The 25,712-nt window shown below is 39.1% G+C and overlaps 1 protein-coding gene across 1 annotated transcript in view; it reads left to right on the top strand.

Moving 5' to 3' along the window:
• The window catches only part of LOC129814526 (collagen alpha-1(XI) chain-like), a 167,087-nt gene that overhangs the window by 65,559 nt on the left and 75,816 nt on the right, over positions 1-25,712 (top strand). The window contains exons 7-11 of the mRNA XM_055867712.1: positions 11,129-11,242; positions 17,314-17,613; positions 19,910-19,972; positions 21,765-21,806; positions 22,894-22,956. Coding sequence (XP_055723687.1) covers positions 11,129-11,242; positions 17,314-17,613; positions 19,910-19,972; positions 21,765-21,806; positions 22,894-22,956 — 582 coding nt within the window. The remainder of the gene's footprint in view (positions 1-11,128; positions 11,243-17,313; positions 17,614-19,909; positions 19,973-21,764; positions 21,807-22,893; positions 22,957-25,712) is intronic.

Below are 25,712 nucleotides of genomic sequence, written 5' to 3'. Positions count from 1 at the left end.
TCATGTTGATACTATAGTGAGTGGTTACCTTTCTCATGTTGATGCTATAGTGAGTGGTTACCTCTCTCATGTTGATACTATAGTGAGTGGTTACCTCTCATGTTGATGCTATAGTGAGTGGTTACCTCTCTCATGTTGATACTATAGTGAGTGGTTACCTCTCTCATGTTGATACTATAGTGAGTGGTTACCTCTCTCATGTTGATACTATAGTGAGTGGTTACCTCTCATGTTGATGCTATAGTGAGTGGTTACCTCTCTCATGTTGATGCTATAGTGAGTGGTTACCTCTCTCATGTTGATGCTATAGTGAGTGGTTACCTCTCTCATGTTGATACTATAGTGAGTGGTTACCTCTCATGTTGATACTATAGTGAGTGGTTACCTCTCATGTTGATACTATAGTGAGTGGTTACCTCTCATGTTGATGCTATAGTGAGTGGTTACCTCTCTCATGTTAATGCTATAGTGAGTGGTTACCTCTCTCATGTTGATGCTATAGTGAGTGGTTACCTCTCTCATGTTGATACTATAGTGAGTGGTTACCTCTCTCATGTTGATACTATAGTGAGTGGTTACCTCTCATGTTGATACTATAGTGAGTGGTTACCTCTCATGTTGATGCTATAGTGAGTGGTTACCTCTCTCATGTTAATGCTATAGTGAGTGGTTACCTCTCATGTTGATACTATAGTGAGTGGTTACCTCTCTCATGTTGATACTATAGTGAGTGGTTACCTCTCTCATGTTGATGCTATAGTGAGTGGTTACCTCTCTCATGTTGATGCTATAGTGAGTGGTTACCTCTCTCATGTTGATACTATAGTGAGTGGTTACCTCTCTCATGTTGATACTATAGTGAGTGGTTACATCTCTCATGTTGATACTATAGTGAGGGGTAACGTCTCTCATGTTGATACTATAGTGAGTGGTTACCTCATGTTGATACTATAGTGAGTGGTTACCTCTCTCATGTTGATACTATAGTGAGTGGTTACGTCTCATGTTGATGCTATAGTGAGTGGTTACCTCTCTCATGTTGATACTATAGTGAGTGGTTACCTCTCTCATGTTGATGCTATAGTGAGTGGTTACCTCTCTCAAAATGATACTATAGTGAGTGGTTACCTCTCTCATGTTGATGCTATAGTGAGTGGTTACCTCTCATGTTGATGCTATAGTGAGTGGTTACGTCTCATGTTGATGCTATAGTGAGTGGTTACCTCTCTCAAAATGATACTATAGTGAGTGGTTACCTCTCTCATGTTGATGCTATAGTGAGTGGTTACCTCTCTCATGTTGATACTATAGTGAGTGGTTACCTCTCTCATGTTGATACTATAGTGAGTGGTTACCTCTCATGTTGATGCTATAGTGAGTGGTTACCTCTCTCATGTTGATACTATAGTGAGTGGTTACCTCTCTCATGTTGATACTATAGTGAGTGGTTACCTCTCTCATGTTGATACTATAGTGAGTGGTTACCTTTCTCATGTTGATGCTATATTGAGTGGTTACCTCTCTCATGTTGATGCTATAGTGAGTGGTTACCTCTCATGTTGATGCCATAGTGAGTGGTTACCTCTCTCATGTTGATACTATAGTGAGTGGTTACCTCTCTCATGTTGATACTATAGTGAGTGGTTACCTCTCTCATTTTGATACTATAGTGAGTGGTTACCTCTCATGTTGATACTATAGTGAGTGGTTACCTCTCTCATGTTGGTACTATAGTGAGTGGTTACCTCTCTCATGTTGATACTATAGTGAGTGGTTACCTCTCTCATGTTGATACTATAGTGAGTGGTTACCTCTCTCATGTTGATACTATAGTGAGTGGTTACCCCTCTCATGTTGATACTATAGTGAGTGGTTACCTCTCTCATGTTGATGCTATAGTGAGTGGTTACCTCTCATGTTGATACTATAGTGAGTGGTTACCTCTCTCATGTTGATGCTATAGTGAGTGGTTACCTTCCTCATGTTGATACTATAGTGAGTGGTTACCTCTCTCATGTTGATACTATAGTGAGTGGTTACCTCTCTCATGTTGATGCTATAGTGAGTGGTTACCTCTCATGTTGATACTATAGTGAGTGGTTACCTCTCATGTTGATGCTATAGTGAGTGGTTACCTCTCTCATGTTGATGCTATAGTGAGTGGTTACCTCTCTCATGTTGATACTATAGTGAGTGGTTACCTCTCTCATGTTGATACTATAGTGAGTGGTTACCTCTCATGTTGATGCTATAGTGAGTGGTTACCTCTCATGTTGATGCTATAGTGAGTGGTTACCTCTCTCATGTTGATGCTATAGTGAGTGGTTACCTCTCTCATGTTGATGCTATAGTGAGTGGTTACCCCTCTCATGTTGATACTATAGTGAGTGGTTACCTCTCTCATGTTGATGCTATAGTGAGTGGTTACCCCTCTCATGTTGATACTATAGTGAGTGGTTACCTCTCATGTTGATACTATAGTGAGTGGTTACCTCTCTCATGTTGATACTATAGTGAGTGGTTACCTCTCTCATGTTGATACTATAGTGAGTGGTTACCTCTCATGTTGATACTATAGTGAGTGGTTACCTCTCATGTTGATACTATAATGAGTGGTTACCTCTCTCATGTTGATGCTATAGTGAGTGGTTACCTCTCATGTTGATACTATAGTGAGTGGTTACCTCTCTCAAAATGATACTATAGTGAGTGGTTACCTCTCTCATGTTGATGCTATAGTGAGTGGTTACCTCTCATGTTGATACTATAGTGAGTGGTTACCTCTCATGTTGATGCTATAGTGAGTGGTTACCTCTCTCATGTTGATGCTATAGTGAGTGGTTACCTCTCTCATGTTGATACTATAGTGAGTGGTTACCTCTCATGTTGATGCTATAGTGAGTGGTTACCTCTCTCAAAATGATACTATAGTGAGTGGTTACCTCTCTCAAAATGATACTATAGTGAGTGGTTACCTCTCTCAAAATGATACTATAGTGAGTGGTTACCTCTCTCAAAATGAAACTATAGTGAGTGGTTACCTCTCTCAAAATGATACTATAGTGAGTGGTTACCTCTCTCATGTTGATGCTATAGTGAGTGGTTACCTCTCATGTTGATACTATAGTGAGTGGTTACCTCTCATGTTGATGCTATAGTGAGTGGTTACCTCTCATGTTGATGCTATAGTGAGTGGTTACCTCTCTCATGTTGATGCTATAGTGAGTGGTTACCTCTCATGTTGATACTATAGTGAGTGGTTACCTCTCTCAAAATGATACTATAGTGAGTGGTTACCTCTCTCATGTTGATACTATAGTGAGTGGTTACGTCTCATGTTGATGCTATAGTGAGTGGTTACCTCTCATGTTGATACTATAGTGAGTGGTTACCTCTCTCATGTTGATGCTATAGTGAGTGGTTACCTCTCTCATGTTGATACTATAGTGAGTGGTTACCTCTCATGTTGATACTATAGTGAGTGGTTACCTCTCTCAAAATGATACTATAGTGAGTGGTTACCTCTCTCATGTTGATACTATAGTGAGTGGTTACCTCTCATGTTGATGCTATAGTGAGTGGTAACCTCTCATGTTGATACTATAGTGAGTGGTTACCTCTCATGTTGATACTATAGTGAGTGGTTACCTCTCTCATGTTGATGCTATAGTGAGTGGTTACCTCTCATGTTGATACTATAGTGAGTGGTTACCTCTCTCATGTTGATGCTATAGTGAGTGGTTACCTCTCTCATGTTGATGCTATAGTGAGTGGTTACCTCTCTCATGTTGATGCTATAGTGAGTGGTTACCTCTCTCATGTTGATGCTATAGTGAGTGGTTACCTCTCTCATGTTGATGCTATAGTGAGTGGTTACCTTTCTCATGTTGATACTATAGTGAGTGGTTACCTCTCTCATGTTGATACTATAGTGAGTGGTTACCTCTCTCATGTTGATGCTATAGTGAGTGGTTACCTCTCTCATGTTGGTACTATAGTGAGTGGTTACCTCTCATGTTGATGCTATAGTGAGTGGTTACCTCTCTCATGTTGATGCTATAGTGAGTGGTTACCTCTCATGTTGATGCTATAGTGAGTGGTTACCTCTCTCATGTTGATACTATAGTGAGTGGTTACGTCTCATGTTGATGCTATAGTGAGTGGTTACCTCTCTCATGTTGATACTATAGTGAGTGGTTACCTCTCTCATGTTGATACTATAGTGAGTGGTTACCTCTCATGTTGATACTATAGTGAGTGGTTACCTCTCTCATGTTGATACTATAGTGAGTGGTTACCTCTCTCATGTTGATACTATAGTGAGTGGTTACCTCTCTCATGTTGATGCTATAGTGAGTGGTTACCTCTCATGTTGATACTATAGTGAGTGGTTACCTCTCTCAAAATGATGCTATAGTGAGTGGTTACCTCTCTCATGTTGATGCTATAGTGAGTGGTTACCTCTCTCATGTTGATGCTATAGTGAGTGGTTACCTCTCATGTTGATACTATAGTGAGTGGTTACCTCTCTCAAAATGATGCTATAGTGAGTGGTTACCTCTCTCATGTTGATGCTATAGTGAGTGGTTACCTCTCTCATGTTGATACTATAGTGAGTGGTTACCTCTCATGTTGATACTATAGTGAGTGGTTACGTCTCATGTTGATACTATAGTGAGTGGTTACCTCTCATGTTGATGCTATAGTGAGTGGTTACCTCTCTCATGTTGATGCTATAGTGAGTGGTTACCTCTCTCATGTTGATACTATAGTGAGTGGTTACCTCTCTCAAAATGATACTATAGTGAGTGGTTACCTCTCTCATGTTGATACTATAGTGAGTGGTTACGTCTCATGTTGATGCTATAGTGAGTGGTTACCTCTCATGTTGATGCTATAGTGAGTGGTTACCTCTCTCATGTTGATACTATAGTGAGTGGTTACCTCTCTCAAAATGATACTATAGTGAGTGGTTACCTCTCTCATGTTGATACTATAGTGAGTGGTTACGTCTCATGTTGATGCTATAGTGAGTGGTTACCTCTCATGTTGATACTATAGTGAGTGGTTACCTCTCTCATGTTGATGCTATAGTGAGTGGTTACCTCTCTCATGTTGATACTATAGTGAGTGGTTACCTCTCATGTTGATACTATAGTGAGTGGTTACCTCTCTCAAAATGATACTATAGTGAGTGGTTACCTCTCTCATGTTGATGCTATAGTGAGTGGTTACCTCTCATGTTGATACTATAGTGAGTGGTTACCTCTCATGTTGATACTATAGTGAGTGGTTACCTCTCTCATGTTGATGCTATAGTGAGTGGTTACCTCTCATGTTGATACTATAGTGAGTGGTTACCTCTCATGTTAATGCTATAGTGAGTGGTTACCTCTCTCATGTTGATGCTATAGTGAGTGGTTACCTCTCATGTTGATACTATAGTGAGTGGTTACCTCTCTCAAAATGATGCTATAGTGAGTGGTTACCTCTCTCATGTTGATGCTATAGTGAGTGGTTACCCCTCTCATGTTGATGCTATAGTGAGTGGTTACCTCTCTCATGTTGATACTATAGTGAGTGGTTACCTCTCTCATGTTGATGCTATAGTGAGTGGTTACCTCTCATGTTGATACTATAGTGAGTGGTTACCTCTCATGTTGATGCTATAGTGAGTGGTTACCTCTCTCATGTTGATACTATAGTGAGTGGTTACCTCTCTCATGTTGATGCTATAGTGAGTGGTTACCTCTCTCATGTTGATGCTATAGTGAGTGGTTACCTCTCTCATGTTGATGCTATAGTGAGTGGTTACCTCTCTCATGTTGATACTATAGTGAGTGGTTACGTCTCATGTTGATGCTATAGTGAGTGGTTACCTCTCTCATGTTGATACTATAGTGAGTGGTTACCTCTCATGTTGATACTATAGTGAGTGGTTACCTCTCTCATGTTGATAATATAGTGAGTGGTTACCTCTCTCATGTTGATGCTATAGTGAGTGGTTACCTCTCTCATGTTGATACTATAGTGAGTGGTTACCTCTCATGTTGATGCTATAGTGAGTGGTTACCTCTCTCATGTTGATACTATAGTGAGTGGTTACCTCTCTCATGTTGATACTATAGTGAGTGGTTACCTCTCATGTTGATACTATAGTGAGTGGTTACCTCTCTCAAAATGATGCTATAGTGAGTGGTTCTCTCTCTCATGTTGATGCTATAGTGAGTGGTTACCTCTCATGTTGATACTATAGTGAGTGGTTACCTCTCTCAAAATGATACTATAGTGAGTGGTTACCTCTCTCATGTTGATACTATAGTGAGTGGTTACGTCTCATGTTGATGCTATAGTGAGTGGTTACCTCTCTCAAAATGATACTATAGTGAGTGGTTACCTCTCTCATGTTGATGCTATAGTGAGTGGTTACCTCTCATGTTGATACTATAGTGAGTGGTTACCTCTCTCATGTTGATACTATAGTGAGTGGTTACCTCTCTCATGTTGATGCTATAGTGAGTGGTTACCTCTCATGTTGATGCTATAGTGAGTGGTTACCTCTCTCATGTTGATACTATAGTGAGTGGTTACCTCTCTCATGTTGATACTATAGTGAGTGGTTACCTCTCTCATTTTGATACTATAGTGAGTGGTTACCTCTCTCATGTTGATGCTATAGTGAGTGGTTACCTCTCTCATGTTGATGCTATAGTGAGTGGTTACCTCTCTCATGTTGATACTATAGTGAGTGGTTACCTCTCTCATTTTGATACTATAGTGAGTGGTTACCTCTCATGTTGATGCTATAGTGAGTGGTTACCTCTCATGTTGATACTATAGTGAGTGGTTACCTCTCTCATGTTGATGCTATAGTGAGTGGTTACCTCTCTCATGTTGATACTATAGTGAGTGGTTACCTCTCATGTTGATGCTATAGTGAGTGGTTACCTCTCTCAAAATGATACTATAGTGAGTGGTTACCTCTCATGTTGATGCTATAGTGAGTGGTTACCTCTCTCAAAATGATGCTATAGTGAGTGGTTACCTCTCTCATGTTGATGCTATAGTGAGTGGTTACCTCTCTCATGTTGATGCTATAGTGAGTGGTTACCTCTCTCAAAATGATACTATAGTGAGTGGTTACCTTTCTCATGTTGATGCTATAGTGAGTGGTTACCTCTCTCAAAATGATACTATAGTGAGTGGTTACCTCTCATGTTGATGCTATAGTGAGTGGTTACCTCTCATGTTGATACTATAGTGAGTGGTTACCTCTCTCATGTTGATACTATAGTGAGTGGTTACCTATCATGTTGATACTATAGTGAGTGGTTACCTCTCTCATGTTGATGCTATAGTGAGTGGTTACCTCTCATGTTGATACTATAGTGAGTGGTTACCTCTCTCATGTTGATACTATAGTGAGTGGTTACATCTCTCATGTTGATGCTATAGTGAGTGGTTACCTCTCTCATGTTGATGCTATAGTGAGTGGTTACCTCTCTCATGTTGATGCTATAGTGAGTGGTTACCTCTCATGTTGATGCTATAGTGAGTGGTTACCTCTCATGTTGATACTATAGTGAGTGGTTACCTCTCTCATGTTGATGCTATAGTGAGTGGTTACCTCTCATGTTGATACTATAGTGAGTGGTTACCTCTCTCATGTTGATGCTATAGTGAGTGGTTACCTCTCTCATGTTGATGCTATAGTGAGTGGTTACCTCTCTCAAAATGATGCTATAGTGAGTGGTTACCTCTCTCATGTTGATGCTATAGTGAGTGGTTACCTCTCTCATGTTGATACTATAGTGAGTGGTTACATCTCTCATGTTGATACTATAGTGAGGGGTAACGTCTCTCATGTTGATACTATAGTGAGTGGTTACCTCATGTTGATACTATAGTGAGTGGTTACCTCTCTCATGTTGATACTATAGTGAGTGGTTACGTCTCATGTTGATGCTATAGTGAGTGGTTACCTCTCTCAAAATGATACTATAGTGAGTGGTTACCTCTCTCATGTTGATGCTATAGTGAGTGGTTACCTATCATGTTGATACTATAGTGAGTGGTTACCTCTCTCATGTTGATACTATAGTGAGTGGTTACATCTCTCATGTTGATGCTATAGTGAGTGGTTACCTCTCTCATGTTGATACTATAGTGAGTGGTTACCTCTCATGTTGATACTATAGTGAGTGGTTACCTCTCTCATGTTGATGCTATAGTGAGTGGTTACCTCTCTCATGTTGACACTATAGTGAGTGGTTACCTCTCTCATGTTGATGCTATATTGAGTGGTTACCTCTCTCATGTTGATGCTATATTGAGTGGTTACCTCTCTCATGTTGATGCTATAGTGAGTGGTTACCTCTCTCATGTTGATACTATAGTGAGTGGTTACCTCTCATGTTGATACTATAGTGAGTGGTTACCTCTCTCATGTTGATGCTATAGTGAGTGGTTACCTCTCATGTTGATGCTATAGTGAGTGGTTACCTCTCTCATGTTGATGCTATAGTGAGTGGTTACCTCTCATGTTGATACTATAGTGAGTGGTTACCTCTCTCATGTTGATACTATAGTGAGTGGTTACCTTTCTCATGTTGATACTATAGTGAGTGGTTACCTCTCATGTTGATGCTATAGTGAGTGGTTACCTCTCATGTTGATACTATAGTGAGTGGTAACGTTTCTCATGTTGATGCTATAGTGAGTGGTTACCTCTCTCATGTTGATGCTATAGTGAGTGGTTACCTCTCATGTTGATGCTATAGTGAGTGGTTACCTCTCATGTTGATACTATAGTGAGTGGTAACGTTTCTCATGTTGGTACTATAGTGAGTGGTTACCTCTCATGTTGATACTATAGTGAGTGGTTACCTCTCATGTTGATACTATAGTGAGTGGTTACCTCTCTCATGTTGATGCTATAGTGAGTGGTTACCTCTCTCATGTTGATGCTATAGTGAGTGGTTACCTCTCTCATGTTGATACTATAGTGAGTGGTTACCTTCCTCATGTTGATACTATAGTGAGTGGTTACCTCTCTCATGTTGATGCTATAGTGAGTGGTTACCTCTCTCATGTTGATACTATAGTGAGTGGTTACCTCTCATGTTGATGCTATAGTGAGTGGTTACCTCTCTCATGTTGATGCTATAGTGAGTGGTTACATCTCTCATGTTGATACTATAGTGAGGGGTAACGTCTCTCATGTTGATACTATAGTGAGTGGTTACCTCTCTCATGTTGATACTATAGTGAGTGGTTACCTCTCTCATTAAGATACTATAGTGAGGGGTAACGTCTCTCATGTTGATACTATAGTGAGTGGTTACCTCTCTCATGTTGATACTATAGTGAGGGGTAACGTCTCTCATGTTGATACTATAGTGAGTGGTTACCTCTCTCATGTTGATACTATAGTGAGTGGTTACCTCTCTCATGTTGATGCTATAGTGAGTGGTTACCTCTCATGTTGATACTATAGTGAGTGGTTACCTCTCATGTTGATACTATAGTGAGTGGTTACCTCTCTCATGTTGATGCTATAGTGAGTGGTTACCTCTCTCATGTTGATACTATAGTGAGTGGTTACCTCTCTCATGTTGATGCTATAGTGAGTGGTTACCTCTCTCATGTTGATACTATAGTGAGTGGTTACCTCTCTCATGTTGATGCTATAGTGAGTGGTTACCTCTCATGTTGATACTATAGTGAGTGGTTACCTCTCTCATGTTGATACTATAGTGAGTGGTTACCTCTCATGTTGATACTATAGTGAGTGGTTACCTCTCATGTTGATACTATAGTGAGTGGTTACCTCTCTCATGTTGATACTATAGTGAGTGGTTACCTCTCTCATGTTGATGCTATAGTGAGTGGTTACCTCTCTCATGTTGATACTATAGTGAGTGGTTACCTCTCTCATGTTGATGCTATAGTGAGTGGTTACCTCTCTCATGTTGATACTATAGTGAGTGGTTACATCTCTCATGTTGATACTATAGTGAGGGGTTACCTCTCTCATGTTGATACTATAGTGAGTGGTTACCTCTCTCATGTTGATACTATAGTGAGTGGTTACCTCTCATGTTGATGCTAAAATGAGTGGTTACCTCTCTCATGTTGATACTATAGTGAGTGGTTACCTCTCTCATGTTGATACTATAGTGAGTGGTTACCTGTCTCATGTTGATACTATAGTGAGTGGTTACCTCTCATGTTGATACTATAGTGAGTGGTTACCTCTCATGTTGATATTATAGTGAGTGGTTACCTCTCTCATGTTGATACTATAGTGAGTGGTAACGTTTCTCATGTTGATGCTATAGTGAGTGGTTACCTCTCTCATGTTGATGCTATAGTGAGTGGTTACCTCTCATGTTGATACTATAGTGAGTGGTTACCTCTCATGTTGATGCTATAGTGAGTGGTTACCTCTCATGTTGATACTATAGTGAGTGGTTACCTCTCTCATGTTGATGCTATAGTGAGTGGTTACCTCTCATGTTGATGCTATAGTGAGTGGTTACCTCTCTCATGTTGATGCTATAGTGAGTGGTTACCTCTCTCATGTTGATACTATAGTGAGTGGTTACCTCTCTCATGTTGATACTATAGTGAGTGGTTACCTCTCATGTTGATACTATAGTGAGTGGTTACCTCTCATGTTGATACTATAGTGAGTGGTTACCTCTCTCATGTTGATGCTATAGTGAGTGGTTACCTTTCTCATGTTGACACTATAGTGAGTGGTTACCTCTCTCATGTTGATACTATAGTGAGTGGTTACATCTCTCATGTTGATGCTATAGTGAGTGGTTACCTTTCTCATGTTGATGCTATAGTGAGTGGTTACCTTTCTCATGTTGATGCTATAGTGAGTGGTTACCTTTCTCATGTTGATGCTATAGTGAGTGGTTACATCTCTCATGTTGATGCTATAGTGAGTGGTTACCTCTCATGTTGATACTATAGTGAGTGGTTACCTCTCATGTTGATACTATAGTGAGTGGTTACCTCTCATGTTGATACTATAGTGAGTGGTTATGCTTCGTTATCATCCCAGTATGTTCTACCTTTTCCTTCTTCTTTCTTGTGTTTTATCATGAACGTACAGGCTGCCGCTGTGGATGCAGCCGCTGTGGATGGAGAATACACAGCCTATGACTACGGCACGGTGGACAGCGCTCAACCGGCTGAGAACCCTACAGACTCAACCTCTCCAATCCTGGTACATACTTCCTCATGTTTAATGACACTTTTATCACTAAATGTTAGATATTTCACTAAATGTTAGGTTATTTACTAAATGTTAGATGATTTACTAAATGTTAGGTTATTTACTAAATGTTAGGTTATTTACTAAATGTTAGGTTATTTACTAAATGTTATGTTATTTACTAAATGTTAGGTTATTTACTAAATGTTAGGTTATTTACTAAATGTTAGGTTATATACTAAATGTTAGATATTTCACTAAATGTTAGGGTATTTACTATATGTTAGGTTATTTACTAAATGTTAGATTATTTACTATATGTTAGGTTATATACTAAATGTTAGGTTATTTACTAAATGTTAGATTATTTACTATATGTTAGGTTATTTACTAAATGTTAGATGATTTACTATATGTTAGGTTATTTACTAAATGTTAGATATTTCACTAAATGTTAGGGTATTTACTATATGTTAGGTTATTTACTAAATGTTAGATTATTTACTAAATGTTATTTACTAAATGTTAGGTTATTTACTAAATGTTAGATTATTTACTAAATGTTATTTACTAAATGTTAGGTTATTTACTAAATGTTAGGTTATTTACTAAATGTTATTTACTAAATGTTAGGTTATTTACTAAATGTTATTTACTAAATGTTAGGTTTTTTACTAAATGTTATTTACTAAATGTTAGGTTATTTACTAAATGTTAGGTTATTTACTAAATGTTATTTACTAAATGTTAGGTTTTTTACTAAATGTTATTTACTAAATGTTAGGTTATTTACTAAATGTTAGGTTATTTACTAAATGTTAGGTTATTTACTAAATGTTATTTACTAAATGTTAGATGATTTACTAAATGTTAGGTTATTTACTAAATGTTATTTACTAAATGTTAGGTTTTTTACTAAATGTTATTTACTAAATGTTAGGTTATTTACTAAATGTTAGGTTATTTACTAAATGTTATTTACTAAATGTTAGATGATTTACTAAATGTTATTTACTAAATGTTAGGTTTTTTACTAAATGTTATTTACTAAATGTTAGGTTATTTACTAAATGTTAGGTTATTTACTAAATGTTAGGTTATTTACTAAATGTTATTTACTAAATGTTAGATGATTTACTAAATGTTATTTACTAAATGTTAGGTTTTTTACTAAATGTTATTTACTAAATGTTATTTACTAAATGTTAGGTTATTTACTAAATGTTAGGTTATTTACTAAATGTTAGGTTATTTACTAAATGTTATTTACTAAATGTTAGGTTTTTTACTAAATGTTTTTTACTAAATGTTATTTACTAAATGTTATTTACTAAATGTTATGTTAGTTACTAAATGTTGGGTTATTTACTAAATGTTAGGTTAGTTACTAAATGTTAGGTTATTTACTAAATGTTAGGTTATTTACTAAATGTTAGGTTATTTACTAAATGTTATTTACTAAATGTTATTTACTAAATGTTAGGTTATTTACTAAATGTTAGGTTTTTTACTAAATGTTATTTACTAAATGTTAGATGATTTACTAAATGTTATTTACTAAATGTTATTTACTAAATGTTATTTACTAAATGTTAGGTTATTTACTAAATGTTAGGTTTTTTACTAAATGTTATTTACTAAATGTTAGGTTATTTACTAAATGTTAGGTTATTTACTAAACTACAGAGTTTAACTCAGTTGACTGTGTCCCAAATTGCACCCTATATTCCGTATGTAGTGCATTACTTCTGACCTGATGTGGTTCCTATGTGGTTCTTATCGTCAGTAGTGCACTATATAGGGAATAGGGAAGACATAGGCCATGTGTTTCTCTGAAGGAGGATGGACCTCCTGGTTCCATCAAAGTAAAAAATATGATCCGAAATGACAAAGGCGGAACAATTTTAAAACATGTAGGATTATTCCACCAGCTGAGCCTCCAGACAGAGAGTCGTCAACGTTATATATGGTGGTTTGATGTATGTGGCATATGAATTGCCAAAACGCTTGCCAATACCACATGATGTAATATGAATACCTCATGTTATATTCTGATGAGAACCTTCCTTTGTCTCCATTAATTCCGAGGCCATTTTGGATACGATCAAATGGCTGGTAAATACTGATTCTTAGTGTATAGTATTCTCAAAGAGATTGTTTAAGAATTTAGACTTAAAACGGTTTTAAAAGCAGCTCAGTGGTAAAACGCAGGTCAAAACGGAAACTTATTTCTGAACCTTTCTGAACTCATCATCCAATTTAGAAATGACAAAGCCCTCAGCTTGCGATCTCCAAGTTAGATTATTAGATATTACAAAAGATCAAAGAACAAATTATTTTAAAACAATGGATGTTCTTTTTCCTTTAAGTCACAAAAAAAACCCGTGTGGCGTTTTTTAACTGTTTCCAACATCGACCCTATTACCCATAGGGCTCTGGTCTAAAGTAGTGCACTATGTAGGGAATAGGGTTCCATAGGGCTCTGGTCTAAAGTAGTGCACTATGTAGGGAATAGGGTTCCATAGGGCTCTGGTCTAAAGTAGTGCACTATGTAGGGAATAGGGTTCCATAGGGCTCTGGTCTAAAGTAGTGCACTATGTAGGGAATAGGGTTCCATAGGGCTCTGGTCTAAAGTAGTGCACTATGTAGGGAATAGGGTTCCATAGGGCTCTGGTCTAAAGTAGTGCACTATGTAGGGAATAGGGTTCCATAGGGCTCTGGTCTAAAGTAGTGCACTATGTAGGGAATAGGGCTCTGGTCTAAAGTAGTGCACTATGTAGGGAATAGGGTGCCCTTTGGGACAGAAACAACTCTTATATCTGATCTTGATATAAAATTAACTATTAGAACTCTGCCAGCTAATGATTTGTGACCAATGGGGTTCATCCCATCTCCTCTTGGTTGTTGTGACCAATGGGGTTCATCCCATCTCCTCTTGGTTGTTGTGACCAATGGGGTTCATCCCATCTCCTCTTGGTTGTTGTGACCAATGGGGTTCATCCCATCTCCTCTTGGTTGTTGTGACCAATGGGGTTCATCCCATCTCCTCTTGTTTGTTGTGACCAATGGGGTTCATCCCATCTCCTCTTGGTTGTTGTGACCAATGGGGTTCATCCCATCTCCTCTTGTTTGTTGTGACCAATGGGGTTCATCCCATCTCCTCTTGGTTGTTGTGACCAATGGGGTTCATCCCATCTCCTCTTGGTTCCTGTAGTTTCCTGTAGTTTCCCCCGTCTTCCTTTGAGCTAAACCATCACATAAACGTAGCCCTTAATAATTTAATGAGAGACATTCAGGGGTAAAGTGAGACAATATGGATGCAATGCAACCAACATATGCCATATATCTGCAGCACATTATGGCACCGATATGAGGGTGCAGGTGAACAAGCCTACACAACCCAGGACATTAATTAATTAATAAAAAATAGTTTTGAAGATGAGGAGAGACAGAAAACAATGTCTGAGGTGAAGGAAGGTATTTTTGAAAATCAAATCAAATTGTATTTTTTTTATTGAACTGTAATGGAACAAAGTGTGCTTTTTTTTTTACAACAGAATAATTTTCATAACATGAAATAGATATTCTTACCTCCCCTTCCTCTGTTGGTTGATCTGGAATTATGATTTAAACACGTAAAGGACTGTTTTTTACGCCTCAGATTAAGACTACTCTTTAACTAAAAAGCGTGTTGGCCGTAGGATGCTCTGTTGAAAATGTTTTTTCCCAGGATCAATAGACTTAATCCATCTCTGGGAAACCGAGCCCTTCATTTTAAACTGATGTAACCCTTGGTCATGTTTATATGTGTAAACGTGTGATGAAGAACAAATCAAATCAAATCAAATAGATGTATGTTTTATTGTCACATACACCGGATAGGTGGAGTGAAATGTGTTGTTTTACAGTATGTAAAGTATGATACGTTTGTTTTGTCAGCATGCTGTCTAAACTAGGACTGGCATCTGATTATCGCGGTCATACCATACATGACATGAATCACATGACAACAGTAACTAAAGTTGTATGCTGTAGTCTAGACTCATACAGATCTGAGAACAGACTATTGGGAGTCTAGACTCATACAGATCTGAGAACAGACTATTGGTAGTCTAGACTCATACAGATCTGAGAACAGACTATTGGTCGTCTAGACTCATACAGATCTGAGAACAGACTATTGGTCGTCTAGACTCATACAGATCTGAGAACAGACTATTGGTAGTCTAGACTCATACAGATCTCAGAACAGACTATTGGTAGTCTAGACTCATACAGATCTGAGAACAGACTATTGGTCGTCTAGACTCATACAGATCTGAGAACAGACTATTGGTAGTCTAGACTCATACAGATCTGAGAACAGACTATTGGTCGTCTAGACTCATACAGATCTGAGAACAGACTATTGGTAGTCTAGACTCATACAGATCTGAGAACAGACTATTGGTAGTCTAGACTCATACAGATCTGAGAACAGACTATTGGTCGTCTAGACTCATACAGATCTCAGAACAGACTATTGGTAGTCTAGACTCATACAGATCTGAGAACAGACTATTGGTCGTCTAGACTCATACAGATCTGAGAACAGACTATTGGTAGTCTAGACTCATACAGATCTGAGAACAGACTATTGGTAGTCTAGACTCATACAGATCTGAGAACAGACTATTGGTCGTCTAGACTCATACAGATCTGAGAACAGACTATTGGGAGTCTAGACTCATACAGATCTCAGAACAGACTATTGGTCGTCTAGACTCATACAGATCTGAGAACAGACTAATGGGAGTCTAGACTCATACAGATCTGAGAACAGACTATTGGTCGTCTAGACTCATACAGATCTGAGAACAGACTATTGGTCGTCTAGACTCATACAGATCTGAGAACAGACTATTGGTAGTCTAGACTCATACAGATCTGAGAACAGACTATTGGTCGTCTATACTCATACAGATCTCAGAACAGACTATTGGTCATCTAGACTCATACAGATCTGAGAACAGACTATTGGGAGTCTAGACTCATACAGATCTGAGAACAGACTATTGGTCGTCTAGACTCATACAGATCTGAGAACAGACTATTGGTAGTCTAGACTCATACAGATCTGAGAACAGACTATTGGTCGTCTAGACTCATACAGATCTGAGAACAGACTATTGGGAGTCTAGACTCATACAGATCTCAGAACAGACTATTGGTCGTCTAGACTCATACAGATCTGAGAACAGACTATTGGTCGTCTAGACTCATACAGATCTGAGAACAGACTATTGGTAGTCTAGACTCATACAGATCTGAGAACAGACTATTGGTCATCTAGACTGATACAGATCTGAGAACAGACTATTGGGAGTCTAGACTCATACAGATCTGAGAACAGACTATTGGTCAACTAGACTCATACAGATCTGAGAACAGACTATTGGTCGTTTAGACTCATACAGATCTGAGAACAGACTATTGGTCGTCTAGACTCATACAGATCTGAGAACAGACTATTGGTCGTCTAGACTCATACAGATCTCAGAACAGACTATTGGTCGTCTAGACTCATACAGATCTGAGAACAGACTATTGGTAGTCTAGACTCATACAGATCTGAGAACAGACTATTGGTCGTCTAGACTCATACAGATCTGAGAACAGACTATTGGTAGTCTAGACTCATACAGATCTGAGAACAGACTATTGGTCGTCTAGACTCATACAGATCTGAGAACAGACTATTGGTAGTCTAGACTCATACAGATCTCAGAACAGACTATTGGTAGTCTAGACCCATACAGATCTGAGAACAGACTATTGGTAGTCTAGACTCATACAGATCTGAGAACAGACTATTGGTCGTCTAGACTCATACAGATCTGAGAACAGACTATTGGTAGTCTAGACTCATACAGATCTCAGAAGAGACTAAAACAAATGTTTTTAACTGTGATTCACAATCACATATTACTCTAAATAGAATAAATCATGTGAAAGTTATTCAATAAGTTACCTATTCCCATGCGTTGTCCTCTCTCTAACCCCAACCCTCCATGTTCCTTCCCCTCCTCACAATGACCAATCAGAACTATGACGAGGAAAAAGTTGATGATTACATCACAGGCGTGGAGAAGGTTGGCGCCGACCCTACGGCTACCGCAGAAACCGGCTCAGACACCAAAGGTCCCGACCCCGGCGAGAACTCGTACGATTTTAAGGAGTATGATCTGAAGGAATACGGCGACACCAAGGAGATGAAACAGACCTACGAGTACGGGGATTATGGAGACTATGGTACTGGCGAGGCCCAACCCACCGCCTCTGTCTCAGGCTATGAGGATGAGTTTGGGCCCGGTATACCCGCTGAGACCGAGACAGAGTCTAGTGTAAGTACTGTGGCTTTCGATACTCATACAGTGGCCTGAGTGTACACACACTCATATCACAAAGACTAGTACGAGTACTGTAAGTCACTGGGTCAGTTACTGGGTCAGTTACTGGGTCAGATACTGGGTCAGTAACTGGGTCAGATAATAGGTCAGTTACTGGGTCAGTTACTGGGTCAGTTACTGGGTCAGTTACTAAGTCAGTGACTAAGTCAGTTACTAAGTCAGTTTCTGGGTCAGTTTCTGGGCCATTTACTGGGTCAGTTAATAAGTCCGTTTCTGGGTCAGTTACTATGTCAATGACTAAGTCAGTGACTAAGTCAGTGACTAAGTCAGTTACTAAGTCAGTTACTGGGTCAGTTTCTGGGTCAGTTTCTGGGGCAGTTTCTGGGGCAGTTACTGGGTCAGTTACTAAGTCAGTGACTAAGTCAGTTACTAAGTCAGTTTCTGGGTCAGTTTCTGGGCCATTTACTGGGTCAGTTAATAAGTCCGTTTCTGGGTCAGTTACTATGTCAATGACTAAGTCAGTGACTAAGTCAGTGACTAAGTCAGTGACTAAGTCAGTTACTAAGTCAGTGACTAAGTCAGTTACTAAGTCAGTTACTGGGTCAGTTACTGGGTCAGTTACTGGGTCAGTTACTGGGTCAGTTACTGGGTCAGTTAATAAGTCAGTTATTGGGTCAGTTATTGGGTCAGTTATTGGGTCAGTTACTAAGTCAGTTAATAAGTCAGTTACAGAGTCAGTTATTGGGTCAGTTATTGGGTCAGTTATTGGGTCAGTTACTAAGTCAGTTAATAAGTCAGTTACTGGGTCAGTTATTGGGTCAGTTATTGGGTCAGTTACTAAGTCAGTTACAGAGTCAGTTATTGGGTCAGTTACTGGGTCAGTTATTGGGTCAGTTATTGGGTCAGTTATTGGGTCAGTTACTAAGTCAGTTAATAAGTCAGTTAATAAGTCAGTTACAGAGTCAGTTATTGGGTCAGTTATTGGGTCAGTTATTGGGTCAGTTATTGGGTCAGTTATTGGGTCAGTTATTGGGTCAGTTATTGGGTCAGTTACTGGGTCAGTTATTGGGTCAGTTACTAAGTCAGTTAATAAGTCAGTTACAGAGTCAGTTATTGGGTCAGTTATTGGGTCAGTTACTGGGTCAGTTATTGGGTCAGTTACTGGGTCAGTTATTGGGTCAGTTACTAAGTCAGTTAATAAGTCAGTTACAGAGTCAGTTATTGGGTCAGTTATTGGGTCAGTTACTACGTCAGTTAATAAGTCAGTTATTGGGTCAGTTATTTATTTATTTATGTTATTTATTTATTTTACCGTTATTTTACCAGTTAAGTTGACTGAGAACACTTTCTCATTTGCAGCAACGACCTGGGGAATAGTTACAGGGGAGAGGAGGGGGATGAATGAGCCAATTGTAAACTGGGGATTATCTGACCCAATAACTGACTCAGTAACTGACCCAGAAACTGACCCAGAAACTGACCCAGAAACTGACCCAGAAACTGACTTAGTAACTGACTTAGTAACTGACTTAGTAACTGACTTAGTAACTGACCCAGTTACTGACCCAGTTACTGACTTAGTAATTGACTTAGTCACTGACCCAGTAACTGACCCAGTAACTGACCCAGTAACTGACCCAGAAACTGACTTAGTTACTGACTTAGTAACTGACTTATTAACTGACTTATTAACTGACTTAGTAACTGATGTTTTATCTGACCCAGTAACTGACCCAATAACTGACCCAATAACTGACTCAGTAACTGACCCAATAACTCAGTTAATAAGTCAGTTAATAAGTCAGTTACTAAGTCAGTTACTAAGTCAGTTACTAAGTCAGTAACTAAGTCAGTTTCTGGGTCAGTTTCTGGGTCAGTTTCTGGGTCAGTTACTGGGTCAGTTACTGGGTCAGTGACTAAGTCAATTACTAAGTCAGTAACTGGGTCAGTTACTAAGTCAGTTACCAAGTCAGTTACTAATTCAGTTTCTGGGTCAGTTTCTGGGTCAGTTACTGGGTCAGTGACTAAGTCAATTACTAAGTCAGTAACTGGGTCAGTAACTGGGTCAGTTACTAAGTCAGTTACTAAGTCAGTTACTGGGTCAGTTGCTAAGTCAATAACTAATTTTTCAGCAGTTATGCTACTACAATTAGTGCAATGACATGCTAGCTCTTCCCATAGACTTCCAGGCATTAGGCCACCGGCTATCTACATGAGTATATGGGAAACACTGTGTTTAGTTGACCACTCAGTCAAATATCAACCAATAGCTGGTGTCTTTCACTTTCAGATGGGAGGACGAGGATATGGTGGTGAGAAGGGAGAGAAAGGAGAACCCGCCGTCATTGAACCCGTAAGTCAAAGCCTGTATTACTGTTTTACTGTATAACTAGGTCATATCACTACTGTAGAACGAGGTTTTACTGTAGAACTAGGTCATATCACTACTGTATATCTCGATATTATCACTACTGTATAACTAGGTCATATCACTACTGTATATCTCGGTATTATCACTACTGTAGAACTAGGTCATATCACTACTGTATATCTCGGTATTATCACTACTGTAAAACTAGGTCATATCACTACTGTATATCTCGGTATTATCACTACTGTAGAACGAGGTCATATCACTACTGTATAACTAGGTATTATCACTACTGTAGAATGGGATATTGTCACTACTGTATATCTCGGTATTATCACTACTTTATAACTAGGTATTATCACTACTGTAGAACAAGGTATTACTGTATAATTAGGTATTATCACTACTGTATAACTAGGTCATATCACTACTGTATATCTCGGTATTATCACTACTGTATAACTAGTTATTATCACTACTGTAGAATGGGATATTATCACTAGTGTATAACTAGGTATTACTGTATAACTAGTTATTATCACTACTGTATAACTAGGTATTATCACTACTGTAGAACTAGGTATTATCACTACTGTATAACTAGGTCATATCACTACTGTATAACTCGGTATTATCACTACTGTATAACTAGGTATTATCACTACTGTATAACTAGGTATTATCACTACTGTATAACTAGGTATTATCACTACTGTATAACTAGGTCATATCACTACTGTATATCTCGGTATTATCACTACTGTATAACTAGGTATTATCACTACTGTAGAATGGGATATCATCACTACTGTATAACTAGTTATTATCACTACTGTATAACTAGTTATTATCACTACTGTAGAATGGGATATCATCACTACTGTATAACTAGTTATTATCACTACTGTATAACTAGTTATTATCACTACTGTAGAATGGGATATTATCACTACTGTATAACTAGTTATTATCACTACTGTATAACTAGTTATTATCACTACTGTATAACTAGGTATTATCACTACTGTATAACTAGTTATTATCACTACTGTATAACTAGGTATTATCACTACTGTATAACTAGGTATTATCACTACTGTAGAAGGGGATATTATCACTACTGTATAACTAGTTATTATCACTACTGTATAACTAGTTATTATCACTACTGTATAACTAGGTATTATCACTACTGTAGAAGGGGATATTATCACTACTGTATAACTAGTTATTATCACTACTGTATAACTAGTTATTACCACTACTGTATAACTAGGTATTATCACTACTGTAGAAGGGGATATTATCACTACTGTATAACTAGTTATTATCACTACTGTATAACTAGTTATTATCACTACTGTATAACTAGGTATTATCACTACTGTATAACTAGGTATTATCACTACTGTATAACTAGGTATTATCACTACTGTATAACTAGGTCATATCACTACTGTATATCTCGGTATTATCACTACTGTATAACTAGGTATTATCACTACTGTATAACTAGGTATTATCACTACTGTATAACTAGGTATTATCACTACTGTATAACTAGGTATTCATGATTTATCAGCAAAAAATGTGTTAACTTAGCCATAAACACATTTTTACAGAAGATAATTTCTGAGTGTGAGTTTCTCCTGTATGGACTCCCCAGTCCTTGTTTCCCCACTCTTTGTCTCCACTCTGCAGTGTGTAGATTTATTGCCGTCTCTGAAGGCTACTGTATTAATTGTTCCCTCTCTCTCTCTTCCCTCTATTCCAGGGGATGCTGATTGAAGGACCCCAAGGAACCCCCGGCCAAGCTGTGAGTATCACGTTCTCTCTCTTTCCACAGATGGAGAACTGCTGAAGAGAAGAGGGGGGAACAAACTCTATTTATGAAAAGTGCTTTAGTCCTCCTGAATGAACCTGTAAAGAAAGCGGAGAAAGAGAGTGAGCGAGGGAGAGAGAGAGAGAGTGTAGAGAGAGGGAGAAAGAGAGAGAGAGAGATAAAGGGAGAAAGAGAGAGAGAGAGAGTGAGGGAGAAAAAGAGAGCGGTATATAGGGGGAGAAAGAGAGAGAGAGAGAGCGAGATAAAGGGAGAAAGAGAGAGATAGAGGGAGAGAGGGAGAGAGAGGGGGAGAAAGAGAGATAGATATAGGGAGAGAGAGAAGGGGAAAGAGAGAGAGCTAGAGGGAGAAAGAGAGAGAGAAAAAAGGAGAGAGAGATAAAGGGAGAAAGAGAGAGATAGAGGGAGAAAGAGAGGGAGAGAGAGGGGGGAGAAAGAGAGATAGATATAGGGAGAGAGAGAAGGGGAAAGAGAGAGAGCTAGAGGGAGAAAGAGAGAGAGAAAAAAGGAGAGAGAGAGAGAGAGAGAGAGAGGGCTAAAGAGAGAGATAGATGTAGAAATAGCGAGAGAGAGAGAGAGAGAGGGAGAAAGAGAGATAGAGGGAGAGCTAGAGAGAGAGAGAGAAAGAGGGAGAAAGAGAGAGGTAGAGGGAGAAAGAGAAAGATATAGATGGAGAAAGAGAGAGAGGTAGAGGGAGAAAGAGAGAGAGGTAGAGGGAGAAAGAGAGAGGTAAAGGGAGAAAGAGAGAGGGGTAGAGGGAGAAAGAGAGGGAGAGAGAGGGGGGAGAAAGAGAGAGAGGTAGAGGGAGAAAGAGAGAGAGAGTTATTTAGCTATTTCTCTCTGAGGTTGATAGATTAAATGTGGTAGCAGTTTGGTTAGCTAGCTCTGCTGTGGTGGTGTGGGATGTTTTAGTTAACGTGTGTGTGTGTGTGTGTGTGTGTGTGTGTGTGTGTGTGTGTGTGTGTGTGTGTGTGTGTGTGTGTGTGTGTGTGTGTGTGTGTGTGTGTGTGTGTGTGTGTGTGTGTGTGTGTGTGTGTGTGTGTGTGTGTGTGTGTGTACACAGGGTCTCCCCGGCTCCCCAGGCTTGCAGGGTTCCCCTGGCCCACACGGAGATCACGGTGACAGGGTAAGTGAGAGCTGTTGCTCCCATGGCTCTTCCTGCTGTTGGAAATAGGTCAAGGGTGATCCTTGATCATCCCCCATTAATCCCTAAAGATGACTACATCACTGTCTTTATCATTCTAACTATTGGAATTATTATACACACTTCAGCATAGGACAACAATAATGACCAGGTCCTTGGTCAACTCATTGTTGGGTTATAGTTGGCATTCGCTATATTACATCCAACTGTCTGCCGAGTTAAAACAACTATAGTACTTAATACATACCAGAGAAAATACTTTAAAAAAACCACCTATAGTACTTAATACATACCAGAGAAAAGACTTTAAAAAAACACCTATAGTACTTAATACATACCAGAGAAAATACTTTAAAAAAAACACCTATAGTACTTAATACATACCAGAGAAAATACTATTAAAAACAACTATAGTACTTGATACATACCAGAGAAAATACTTTAAAAAAAACACCTATAGTACTTAATACATACCAGAGAAAATACTATTAAAAACAACTATAGTACTTGATACATACCAGAGAAAATACTATTAAAAACACCTATAGTACTTAATACATACCAGAGAAAATACTTTAAAAAAAACACCTATAGTACTTAATACATACCAGAGAAAATACTGATGTAAATGTAGGGGAATGTGGTTTTGACCCCTCCGGCATGTCCTCTTGTCTGGTCTGTCTCCTTGGGCCATGACGAATGTAGCTGACTAATAATGAATCAGCATTCCACTCACTAGACTGATTTTACAGATGACTTGTGACAGGATAACGATATTGAAGACATTAATAATAATAATAATAATAATAATAATGATAATAAATACAGTTTAAGATGTTGTCTTGACAGTCGTCCAACTTGGTTAATAAAGAAGAGAGCAGATACAAATACAAAGGAAGTAGTGTACTAGTTTGTAGTAAAGCCCCACACCCTCACGCCATGGGGAGGAAAGAAAACGGATGAGGAGGGAAGAGAGGAAGACAGAGGTGCAGGGAATGCAGATATGTTCAGAAACTTAACTCTCGTTACCCTCAACAACACATTGTTGTAGGCCGTCGTCCCAAATGGCAACCTATTCACTGCATAGACTTAACTGACCCTCAGCCGTCCAGCTCAGTTTACAAGGGACCTAACTGACCCTCAGCCGTCCAGCTCAGTTTACAAGGGAACTAACCGACCCTCAGCCGTCCAGCTCAGTTTAAAATGGACCTAACTGACCCTCAACCCTCCAGCTCAGTTTACAATGGACCTAACCGACCCTCAGCCGTCCAGCTCAGTTTACAAGGGACCTAACTGACCCTCAGCCGTCCAGCTCAGTTTACAAGGGAACTAACCGACCCTCAGCCGTCCAGCTCAGTTTAAAATGGACCTAACTGACCCTCAACCCTCCAGCTCAGTTTACAATGGACCTAACCGACCCTCAGCCGTCCAGCTCAGTTTACAAGGGACCTAACCGACACTCAGCCGTCCAGCTCAGTTTACAATGGACCTAACCGACCCTCAATCCTCCAGCTCAGTTTACAAGGGACCTAACCGACCCTCAACCCTCCAGCTCAGTTTACAATGGACCTAACCGACACTCAGCCGTCCAGCTCAGTTTACAAGGACCTAACCGACCCTCAACCCTCCAGCTCAGTTTACAAGGGACCTAACCGACCCTCAACCCTTCAGCTCAGTTTACAATGGACCTAACCGACCCTCAATCCTCCAGCTCAGTTTACAATGGACCTAACCGACCCTCAATCCTCCAGCTCAGTTTACAATGGACCTAACCGACCCTCAATCCTCCAGCTCAGTTTACAATGGACCTAACCGACCCTCAATCCTCCAGCTCAGTTTACAAGAGACAAAAATGTGCTTAACAAGTCACATAATAAGTTGCATGGACTCACTCTGTGTGCAATAATAGTGTTGAACATTATTTTTGAATGACTACCTCATCTCTGTACCCCAAACATACAATTATCTGTAAGGTCCCTCAGTCGATCAGTGAATTTAAAACACAGATTCAACCATAAAGACCAGGGAGGTTTTCCAATGTCTCGCAAAGAAGGGCACCTATTGGTAGATGGGTAAAAAAGGCAGACATTGATTACCCCTTTGATCATGGTGAAGTTATTAATGACTCTTTGATGGTGTGTCAATACTCCCAGTCACTACAGAGATACAGGTGTCCTTCCTAACTCAGTTGCCGGAGAGGAAGGAAACCACTCAGGGATTTCACCATGAGGCCAATGGTGACTTTAAAACAGTTACAGAGTTGAATGGCTGTGATGGGAGAAAACTGAGGATGGGATCAGCAACATTGTAGTTACTCCACAACACTAACCTAAATGACAGAGTGAAAAGAAGAAAGGCTGTACAGAATAAAAAAATATTCCAAAACATGCGTCCTGTTTGCAACAAGCACTGAGGAAATACTACAGGAAATGTGGCAGAGGTGACTATCTGTCACGAAACAAAACAAAACTATCTGAAATCAAATAGCCAAAACCTTCTGTACCTAAGGTCATGGACCCCCCCCCCCCCCCTTCTACAACCAGGAATATAGAACCTTAACTACTGATACAATGTTGACGTCTAGAACCCATTCCTGATGGGCTTTTGTTCACTAATCATTTATATTTCCTATATGGTCATGTTTAAGAAGTTTACATTTTATCCCCATGACTTAGCACTCAGCTTATCTATAAGTGTTCTACATGATTAACCAACTCTCTCTCTCACCCTCTCTCTCC

Source organism: Salvelinus fontinalis, chromosome 17 (assembly GCF_029448725.1).
Source record: "Salvelinus fontinalis isolate EN_2023a chromosome 17, ASM2944872v1, whole genome shotgun sequence".
Taxonomy (NCBI): domain Eukaryota; kingdom Metazoa; phylum Chordata; class Actinopteri; order Salmoniformes; family Salmonidae; genus Salvelinus; species Salvelinus fontinalis.
The sequence above is the reverse complement of the archived record's forward strand: the minus strand, read 5'-3'. Positions and strand labels throughout refer to the sequence as shown.